The 11,391-nt window shown below is 41.9% G+C and overlaps 1 protein-coding gene across 3 annotated transcripts in view; it reads right to left on the bottom strand.

The window, feature by feature from the left end:
* Positions 1-965: 965 nt before the first annotated feature.
* MRPS5 (mitochondrial ribosomal protein S5) overlaps positions 966-11,391 on the bottom strand; it is a 27,613-nt gene continuing 17,187 nt past the window's right edge. For 2 of the 3 annotated variants that reach the window (XM_014466261.2, XM_023764402.1), the window contains exons 7-11: positions 9,651-9,698; positions 8,865-8,922; positions 8,508-8,570; positions 6,062-6,198; positions 966-1,355 (exon numbers count right to left, since the gene is read on the bottom strand). In XM_014466261.2, the coding sequence (XP_014321747.1) occupies positions 1,131-1,355; positions 6,062-6,198; positions 8,508-8,570; positions 8,865-8,922; positions 9,651-9,698 (531 nt within the window). In that variant the 3' untranslated portion in view covers positions 966-1,130. Of the gene's footprint in view, positions 1,356-6,061; positions 6,199-8,507; positions 8,571-8,864; positions 8,945-9,646; positions 9,699-11,391 lie in introns of all 3 variants that reach the window. The other variant, XM_006100854.3, reaches the window with a different exon arrangement.

Raw genomic sequence — 11,391 nt, 5'->3', positions numbered from 1 at the left:
GCTCTTTCATCTATTCAAAATAAAGCTGAGCCACCTGCCACTGCCACCACCATCACCCTTGGCTGGCCCGGGGCTCCAGGGCGCGCTAACTGTGCACTGAGTGAGCTCCTGTGCACATCCGTGCCCACTGGACTGCTCCAACACTAGGGTTTTGTTTACCAGAGCAGTGGGCAGGGGTAGGGTATAGGGCAAGGGTGGGCAAACTTTTTGACTCGAGGGCCACAATGGGTTCTTAAACTGGACCGGAGGGCCGGAACAAAAGCATGGATGGAGTGTTTGTGTGAACTAATATAAATTCAAAGTAAACATCATTACATAAAAGGGTACAGTCTTTTTTTTTTTTTAGTTTTATTCATTTCAAACGGGCCGGATCCGGCCCACGGGCCGTAGTTTGTCCACGACTGGTATAGGGAGACAGCAGACACCAGGAGGGTTGCCTCTGAGGCTGAGGGCTGGGCCACAGGGAGGCTGCAAGGTCAGTTGACAGGTATGGAGCACAGCAAGGAGGCCCTGAGGAGGCACGCTGCCCAGAGCCCTGGAGCGGTCAGCGGGCAGGGCCACCACCATCTTTCGGGGAGGGTTAATTTGCATATGCCCTCCTGATTGGCTGGGGCATCACAAAGTGATGGTCAATTTACATATTTCTCTTTTATTAGATAAGATAGTCTCAAACAAGGATATTATGCAAAGTTCCTTTTTAAAAAAAACTAAATCTTTATTGTTCAGATTATTACAGTTGTTCCTCTTTTTCCCCCCATAGCTCCCCTCCACCCAGTTCCCACCCCACCCTCTACCCCCACCCCACTGTCCTCATCCATAGGTGTACGATTTTTGTCCAGTCTCTTCCCGCACCCCCCACACCTCCCACACCCCTTTCCCCCACGAGAATAGTCAGTCCACTCCCTTTCTATGCCCCTGATTCTATTATATTCTATCACAGTGACTAATATATACCACATGCTCAATAAGTTAAAACTATAATTATTTATTATTTGTAAATAAAGAACTTGAGGTTGGTCTTTCTCCTTAAAAAAACAAAACAAAACAAAAAATGCCATGATGTTCCAAGGTGTAGCTGAGTCCCCTCCAGGTGCTGACCTGACCAACGGGTGGATGAGGCCTAGGAGAACTCAGGTGGCAGCTCTCTTTAAACCCGACCACACAGAGCGCTTCATTCCCTGGGCGATCTTCACATCCTCCCAGTCCAGTTTGGTGTCCGGAACCTCATCTTCCGGCTCTGGATCCTTTCTCACGGCTCCCTGGGGCGAGGCGACCACAATGGGCAGAGGGCCGCACTCCTCCCGGAACTCCACAACATGGAGACTCTTTTTATCAGCCAGCTGTTGGTGGGTTTCCTGGGCAAGACCAAATGGAGAAGAACAGTTAGGACTGTGAGGCACATCTGTAATTCAAAGAGCAGGAACTGCCTTCAGCCAGAGAGAAGTGGGCAGTGACAACACTGTACCACTTAGGACTTAAATACCCTTTCAGATGATTCTGGGGTGACCTGTTGTAGGTGGAATAATCTCAGCCACACCTTCCTACCCACAATGCGGACAGAGGGAAGGCACTGTCCTTCCAAACCCTGCCAATCATGTGCCAGGCTGTGCCCAAAATCAATCTGAATATCATCAAGCCCTAGTCTAGCTTCCAATTCACAGGACACAAAGGGAAAGAAAATGTGGAGGATCCACATGCAGATATGTAGTCAGCACCAGACTGGGAAACCACAGTAGGAACAGCCTGGTTTCTTCTACTAACCAAATGCAAGAAAAAAGAAGGGAACCTACACATTAAAAATGACTTAAAAGACACAGCAAAAACTTACAATGTACTGACCCATCTGCAACCTGATTCAAACAAATTGCATAAAAAATTATTTTTAAATGGACATTTCTTTTTTAAAAAATATATTTTTATTGATTTCAGAAAGGAAAGGAGAGGGAGAGAAAGGTGGGATCATCAATGATGAGAGAGAATTGTTGATTGGTTGCCTCCTGCATGCCCCCTACTGGGGATTGCGCTCACAACCCAGGCATGTGCCCTTTACCAGAATCGAACCTGGGACCCTTCAGTCCCCAGGCTACCGCTCTGAGCCAAACTGGCTAGGGCTAAATGGACATTTCTATGAGCTCTGATGAGATGTGTGATAATACTAAATTCCCATGAATTCTTTAGGTAATAAAGTAAGTAGTATTGTGGGTACTTTCAAATCCTTATCTTTCAGATACATATTTATGGATAAAATAAAATGATGAGGAGGTGGTACTGCTAGCACGGATGAAAGTGCCAAGGGACTCATGACAGAAGGTAGCCATCAAAGTCTGGAAACAGGCAAATAAAATCAGTGGATGGTTTACAGATGGTTTCTTAAAATATCCGATACGTTCAATCTCATGTTTCCAGGTTCTGTCTACCTTGTAGTATTCTAACACTACATATGTTTGAAATTAGACAAGAGATGAGCTGTTTCATAAAAACAAACTAATTTAAATCAGTGTCTGATAATCAATAGCACATAACTTAAATTGGTGGCACTTTTTCTCGTGAGTAGCACATTAAATAATGCAACTTTTTAATAGCTGGTGGTATCTGGGATAGTTACATTAGAAGATTCAAAGTACTAATGTAAAACAAAAACATCATATAAGTGAACAAATATACTTGATCATAAATATGAACTATCTAAAACCAATCTTTCCCTAGTTGGTTTGGCTCAGTGGACAGAGCGTCGGCCTGCGAACTGCAGGGTCCTGGGACTGATTCCAGTCAAGGGCACATGCCTGGGTTGTGGGCTCGATCCCCAGTAGGGGGTGTGCAGGAGGTAGCCAATCAATGATTCTCTCTCATTATTGATGTTTCTATCTCACTCTTCCTCTCCCTTCCTCTCTGAAATAAATAAAATATATTTAAAAAATAAACAATCTTAGTCACATCAAATAATTAAACCTCTAACAATAAGTTTAAATTCAAAAGTACTTTTGAAGGATGTTTTGGACAGCGCACACACACACACACACACACACACACACAGCTGTTCAAAAAAGATGTTTGTTTTTTTTAATTTAAATTCTTAATTGTTTAAAGTATTACATGAGTCTCCTTTTTCCCCCAATTGACCTCTCCCCGGCCATTCCAACCCCTCAGCACATGCCCTCACCCCCCTACTGTCTGTGTCCATTGGTTATGCTCATATGCATGCATACAAGTCCTTTGGTTGATCTCTTACCCCCTCAAGGTTGGACAGTCTGTTTGATGCTTCTATGTCTCTGGTTCTATTTTTGTTCATCAGTTTTTGTTGTCCATTATATTCCACAAATGAGTGAGATCATGTGACACTTATCTTTCTCTGACTGGCTTATTTCACTTAGCATAATACTCTCCAGTTCCATCCATGCTGTTGCAAATGGTAAGAATTCCTTTTTTTATAGCAGCATAGTATTCCATTGTGTAGATGTACCCAGTTTTTTAATCCACTCATCTGCTGATGGACATTTAGGCTGTTTCCAAATCACAGCTATTGTAAATTGTGCTGCTATAAACATAGGGGTACATATATCCTTTCTGATTGGTGTTTCTGATTTCTTGGGCTATATTCCTAGAAGTGGGATTACTGGGTCAAATGGAAATTCCATTTTTAATTTTTTGAGGAAACTCCATACTGTTTTCCACAGTGGCTGCACCAGTCTACACTCCCACCAGCAGTGCACGAGGGTTTCTTTTTCTCAACATCCTCGCCAGCACTTGTCCTTTGTGGATTTGTTGATGATAGCCATTCTGACAGGTGAGAGATGGCACCTCATTGTTGTTTGGATTTGCATCCCTCAGATGATTAATGACTTTGAACATGTTTTCATGTCTCTTGGCCTTCTGTATGTCCTCTTTTGAAAAGCGTCTATTTAGGTCCCTTGCCCATTTTTTGATTGGATTGTGTATCTTCCTTTTGTTAAGCTGTATGATTTCCCTGTAACTTTTTGAGATTAGACCCTTATCAGAGATAACATTGGCAAATATGTCCTCCCATGCAGTGGGCTTTCTTGTTGTTTTATTGATGGTTTCTTTTGCTGTGCAGAAGCTTTTTATTTTGATGTAGTCCCATTTGTTTATTTTCTCATTAGTTTCCATTGCCCTAGGATCTGTATCAGTAAAGATATTGCTACGACATGTGTCTGCTATTTTGCTGCCTATGGATTCTTCTAAGATTTTTATGGTTTCCTGTCTTACACTTAAGTCCTTTATCCATTTTGAGTTTATTTTTGTGTATGGTGTAAGTTGGTGGTCTAGTTTCATTTTTTTGCATGTATCTGTCCAATTTTCCCAACACCATCTATACTAATAAAGAGCTAATATGCTAGTGGTCGATACGCCATAACAATAATGATCAGGTCATTAGCATATAAGCTAGGGTGTTGCTCCAGAGACGGGGTGGAAGCGGGGAGGAGCCTGAAGGAGGCGGGACTATCCCGTGCCTGGGAGGGCAGGGGTGAGAGGGCATAGTGCCCCCCTCACCAGTCCTTCGCCACCCACCGCTCGCACTCTGAGTGCCCCGCGGCCCACCTGCCAGGGGAAGGAGCACAGTGCAGCAGGCAGGAGGCTTCCATGCTCTCCTCCGGTGCCATGATGGGGCAGAGCCACTGCGTTACTCCGGAGATGGGGCAGAAGCGAGGAGGTGCCGAGAAGACGGGACCAGCCCTATGCGACTCGAGGGAGTGAGGGCGGGGCTTGAAGTGGCCAGAGAAGGCCAGAGGGTTTGGGGGCTGGGCCAGGCACGCTATAGAGCTCTGCATGGAGAGGTTCAGGGTTAAGGTAGGGCGGCGCCCCTAGTTTATTGAAGAGACTATCTTGACTCCATTGTATGCTCTTGCCTCCCTTTTCAAATATTATTTGAGCACAACGGCTTGGGTCAATTTCTGAGTTCTCTGTTCTGTTCCGTTGGTCTATATGTCTGTTCTTGTGTCAGTACCAGGCGGTTTTGAGAACAGTGTTTTTGTAATACAGCTTGATATCTGGTATTGTGATTCGTCTAACTTTGTTCTTCTTTCTCAAGATTGCTGCAGCTATTCGGGGTCTTTTTTTATTCCAGATAAATTTTTGGAGTTTGTTCTAGGTCTTTGAAATATGCTGTTAGTATTTTAACGGGGATTGCACTGAATCTATAGATTGCTTTGGGTAGTATGGACATTTTTATGATGTTGATTCTACCAATCCATGAACACGGTATCTTCTTCTATTTACTTATGTCTTCCTCTATCTCTTTTTTCAACATCCTGTAATTTTCTGAGTACAAGCCCTTTACCTCCTTGGTTAAGTTTTTTCCTAGGTATATTCCTTTTAAACAAAGCCCTTTCTTTTCATTAATTTTCCTATTTTGAACAGAGAGAGCTACAATGATTCCACAGATCACTTTGTTCAAAAACAGCCATCAAACTCTCTGTAAGGAAGCCTGTCAAAATCCTCAACAAACTCCTCAACAAACGGAGGCCACAGAAAGGAGTCTCTTGAACCCAGCTCTCTTTTCTCTCATGCAGATCTGCTAAGATCTACCCCTCCTTTCGAGGGATAGTCAGCACTGGCCCAGGACTCCCAACTGTGTGGTGACAGCCTGGCATATTAGGGTTCATGGCTCCTCAGAGGTCAGGCAGCTGCCTGAACAACCTGTGCCGGGACCATGAACACTGCTTCCCGTAAAGACAGCTCTCATGAGTGGAGCAGGGGCTGAGAGGCTCACACCGGTTCCAATGGAAAGGTCTAAATTAGGAAATGGACTTTCTCTTTTTATTTTAATTCTATATTGTTGGAGATTTAGAACAAGCATGTATTCTTTTCATAATAAAACAGAGTCTAATTACTAACTTTTAAAAATACTTACTTTTGAAAGTTCAAAACGCCCATGAAGTATTTTTTAAAGGTTCATCTTCGTGAACTAACTCTTCAGTTGAATGAACTACCTGATTAGTCAGCATAAAACCCATGTTTCAGGTGGCCCCAGGACATGGTAGTCTCAACACACACAACTGAAATGCAAACCAGAACTTCCGTTTCAGACCCAAGGCACGGTTACCTGGCAAGAGAGACCATGGAAGAGGCCCCGGGTGAGGTTGAGCATGTTCACGGACCCCGAGACCTTGGCATACATGTCTTTGATGCCAATGAGACGGCAGATGGTGATGATGGCGCGGTGGCAGCGAAGACCGTAGCCTAGGAAAGGGGAGAATCAGAGTCAGTGCACTGCTGCTTTCACACAGCTCCAGGCTCTGGATTTAGGATACTCTGGTTCACAGTCCAGCTCATCACTTCCCAGCTGGGTGACCCTTGACAAGTTATTTAACTTCCCTGATGATCCTTATTTAAATGTTATTTGAACTAAAGAAATAAATATCTTGAGCACATGGGCAGAAAAACGGGGTTGTTATGAAGATGAACTGAGCTGCCTGGCAGTTCCTCACATCCTGCTAAGAACTAACCATCGAGGGATACATCTGTTGTCACCCCTCGACTGCTTGGCTGCACTGAGCAGAGAAGTCCACTTTCTTCTCCTGGAAAGACTCTCTGGCTTTGTAACACTCTCCTCTGATGTTCTCCTGGCCTGTCCTTCTCACCTCCTTGCAGACCTGACCTCCAGCCATGTGCCCTATTAATGCCTACTTACAATACCTGCTCCAGGAAGAGCTTTAAAAACAAACCAAACATATCTCTTCTCCTTTAAAGCCCTCACTTCCCATTATTCTCTGAATTCAAATAAAATAAAATAAAATGCTCCACCCCACCCCCAAAGCCCTCTATGACCTGACATCTCGCTGACCTCATGCAGACTCCACCCTCCTGGTGCTGGCATTGTCACCTGGGGGACTTTGCACTTGGCATTTCCCTGCCTGTTCTCCACACGGCTACTTCTCACCTTAAATGTCTCACTTAAATACCTCGTCCTCAGGGGTCAATCTTTAACCACAGATTGAAGGTATCACCCTTCCTTCCCAAGGCCAGGATCTCCCTAAACTGGCATCCTGGCTGCTGCTTCAGGCCCTCAGCAGAACCTGTCAATCCGATGTTGCCCTCAGGTAGAATGTGGGCTCCATGAGAGCTGGATATAGTTCACTGCTGTGTTCTCAGAGCCTAGACCAGTACCTAGCAAATGCAGGTGGGAGTGAGTGACAGAAAAGAGCTCCAAGTTTAGATGCGAGCATTCTGATTAGCCAGACGTGAAACTCAGAAACCTCCCCACTCACTTTAAGGCACAGCATTTTTCTTCGTGACTCAATATATGTGTGTAAAAACTATATTCTTACCTAACACTGTCCTTGCTATTTGAAAGAGAAAAATAATTGTGGGCCAGCTATGCCAGATCATTTGAGAACTGAGGGCTTTAGAATGTGGCTAAAGACAGGCTAACAATGCAGTGGTTTATTCTTCTATGTGGAGTTATATACACACAGAATATATGCCCATGGGTGAAGGTGTATAGATGCACACACACCTGGAGAGGTACACATGCAAGAAAGTGCAAGACAGATGTTTAGAGGGGCCTCGGAGGCTCACTGGATGACCTGGGCATGATGGGGAGCACTCGAGGGAAGGTGTGTATGCTGCACAGCACCTGGACCACACAAGATGCTCCACCAATGAATAGTAGACACTATTTTGCAGAACCTATCAACAATGTTAAGTGAGGGCTGACTGTATGTACTTTGATTGTGAAGACTTCAAATGTAAAAAAACATTTGTTTAATACAAGCTAAATTCATGTGTGTGTGGTACAGGAAATGCTTTGTAGTGCTGTGTGAGGAAGCAGATACTGTCCTGCAGCCAAGGCAGAAGTGCCTATGTTTAAAGCTTAGGAACATGGCATCCTCGATCTCCCCGGGAGATGCACATGTACATTCACAAAGATATACAAGCATCTTTTTTTACTTTCCTTAATACAGTTTTCCTCCTTGGCACTCTTTTGGTTATTAATATCCTCCCATAGAAATAGTGGTTCACATGCTTTAGGAAAAGCTATCTATAATGTATCATACTGCTTTAGCAGAATATTTAACCCCAATGCACAGGTAATAGGTTAAACTATATAGAAACCTGAAAAATATAGAAGACAGAAAAAATAAAAAATGCTAACCTCTATAATTAAATTAAAATGTATTTGAGAGAAAGGAGAGAGGGAGGGAGGGAAAGAGAGAAAGAGGGAAAGAGAGGGAGAGAGATATCAATGTAAGAGAGAAACATTGATCAGCTGCCTCCTGCACGCACCCTGACCAGTAATGGAACCTGTCACCCGCTGGTGTATGAGGTGACGCTCCAACCAACTGAGCCACACTGGACAGGGTGGGAGGCAGTGTTTCAAAAACCAATTAGGTATAAAAATTATTCAGGCTTCTTAAAATCTAACTTAGGCTTTCTGTTTGGTATTTTCAAAATGAGCTCAAGTAAAAGTGAGCAAAGTAAAGGACATAATAGAACTATTATAACTGAACTGCTTTATCTTCAAAAAATTGTAAGAGTTTTTAAGTTACCTCTGGGTTGTTTCTTCATCTTGATATGTGTCCTTTTAAACCTTAAGGAGATATCATGGTATACTGGAGGATGAAAACATAAAGACGAACAAGGTTAGGTATGAGCTTTAATGCCCTTGCAAATATTCCACAGCAACTAATACAACCATAAGCAGCCAGCACACAGTGGCCAAGGATAAGTGACAAAGTCTGATTTACCCATCACCACCTTCTCAGGAGAGAAAGTTTGCTTCTACATTCTACATGTTTATTGTAAGAACATAGCAACAGAGAAAAACAAAGTTACCACAGAGATATACTGCCACACAATGAGCCAACACAGTCTTGCAAATTTTAAAAGAAAAGATTAATACTCACTTGTATGGTCTTCATATCGTTCTATATAATGCAAATAGTGAACTGCTCTGTTCTTTGCCTGAAAGATGAAAAATATTTTTCTTAATCTACTGTTGGAATGTACTTTTTCTCGGAGATTTCAAAATATCTTTTGCCCTGGTTGGTGTTGCATAGTGGTTGGAGCATCAGCCCTCGCATCAAAGGGTCTGGGGTTTGTTTCCCGGTCAAGGACATGTACCTGGGTTGCAGGCTGGTCCAGGCCCCGGTCAGGGCGCATGCAGGAGGCAACCAATCGATGTATCTTTTTCACATAAATTCTTCTCTCTCCTCTCGCCCCCCTCCCATTCCTCCCTTCCACGCTGTCTAAAAATCAATAGAAAAAATATCCTCTGCTAAGGATTAACAAAAAACCTCTCATAAAATATTTTACTATGGAAAATTTCAAACTTACACAACAATTTCAGTATATATTTCTAAAAGAGAAAAATTTAATTAAAAAAGAAACTTAACCACAATATCACTATCACAACCTCAAAAAATTAACAGTAATTCCTTAGTGCCCTTGGACATTCTGTCAGTGTGAGACACCTTCTCAGCTGTCTCACAATTTTGGTAACAATCACAAGTCTGATGAAAATGATGTGAAAGAACATGGGTATTTCAGAAACTGCTCTTTGTGAGATGTGGGAACTTGGACAAGAAGTCTCAGGAGAGGGTTATTTTAGTTTATTTTTGTGTGTAGTTTCCATCATGTCTAGCACATAGCCTACTGATCTCTTACTGACAACGAAGGGAAAAAGTACATACTTTTCTGAAAAGCGTCCGCCCGATCAGTGGCTTTTCCAATGGCAAAACCTTTAAAAGAAAAAGCCAAAATATGAAAAAAGGCATATGTTTGGCACATCTTTGACCACATTCCAAGTTTCAGCTCCTACAATATTTCATAGCACTTCATTTCTCCTCTGCCCACAGCAAACCTGCTATGTTAAATGAATGACAAAGCAGGAGGCTAGAGATTTGCTTCTCTGTTCTGGGACACTGGGAAACAGTACACTTTTGGGATATATAATCCATAACACTACCTTTTATTAATCTCTACATAAAACTAAATAAACTCAATAAAACTAAACATGGTTTTGAATATTTTTGAAAATACATTAAAATAACCAGAAAGGTTGGGAAAACATACATTGCTATAGAGTAAAACCATGATTTCACTGGAACTTTCAAATGCAATTCAGATTTCAAAGAACTAGGAGATAAAAATCAATGATTCTTGAGTTTGTGAGTACTTAACCCCATGAAGTGAGGTTTATCACAAGTTACCATAAATGCCTCCACTGTCTGCTGTCACCATTAATTATTAAAAGTAACATAATACTGCTCCATAAGAGACGCAAGACATCTGAAAACCTGGGACAAATGGATTCCAACTCCTAATTTAAATAAACTTAAACCATACAAGTCCTAGAGGAAAATATGAATGTATTTATAACCTTCAAATGAAGGTTTTCTAAGAAGAAATCCAGACACAAAATCAGAAGTAATAAAAGATTGATAAATTTACTACATAAAGGTTTAAAACCTCTGTTGGTTAAAATTTACATGTGGAAAAAATAAAAAACTAAGTCAAAATATGTGATAGACAAAGGGCCAACGTCCTGAACTCACAAAGAACTATATCCTCAATGAGAACAACCACACAACAGAAAAATGGGCAAAGCAAATGAACTGACAGACCTCAAAGAAGAAATAATAATGGCCAATAAACATGCAAAATGATGTCCAAGCTCTCATAGTGAAAGAAATGGAAATGAAAACAAAGAGATAGGTTTCACTATGATACTGACGATCAGTAACGTTTGATTATATTCAGGGCTGGCAAGGGTGTGAGGGTACAGATGAACATAAGTCCATGTAACCTTTTGGGAGGGTTCTGGCAATACTTATCAACATTCAAAATGCATACAATTTTGAGGCAGCAATTTCAGTGCAAGCAATTTCCCCTATTGACATTCGTACCAAAGTACAACAAATTACATGTACAAGAAACACCTGTGCACCAGGCCTCTATACTATATAGTAAGGATGTTTAAAAAAAATACTACAAAATTGGGCTCAACATGAATATTCAACAAAGGGAAAAGGTAACAAAAATTACATTTACCCACACAATGGAACACTATGGAATCAGTACAAAGAATGAGGGGGAATCTTTTTATGCTAATACAGAAAGATCTCTGGATAATGCTGAGAAAAGTTAGGTATATAATTATCAACATATTATGATCCCTTTGTGTAAATTTAAAAAAAGATATATGAATAAAGAATCTCTGGGAAAGATACAAAAATAACTGTTAAGACTAGTTTCCTTTGGCAAACATCCTATCTAATAAAAGAGAAACATGGTAATTAGCATACGACCGCTACCCTTCCCATTGGCTAATCAGGGCGATATGCAAATTAACTGCCAGCCAAGATGGCGGCCGGCAGCCAGGCAGCTGGAAGCGAACATGAGGCTTGCTTGCTTCAGTGAAGGAGGACTCCA

Source organism: Myotis lucifugus, unplaced genomic scaffold, assembly GCF_000147115.1.
Source record: "Myotis lucifugus unplaced genomic scaffold, Myoluc2.0 scaffold_331, whole genome shotgun sequence".
In the NCBI taxonomy this organism is placed as follows: domain Eukaryota; kingdom Metazoa; phylum Chordata; class Mammalia; order Chiroptera; family Vespertilionidae; genus Myotis; species Myotis lucifugus.
Note: the sequence above shows the minus strand (reverse complement) of the source record. Positions and strands in the feature narration are given on the sequence as shown.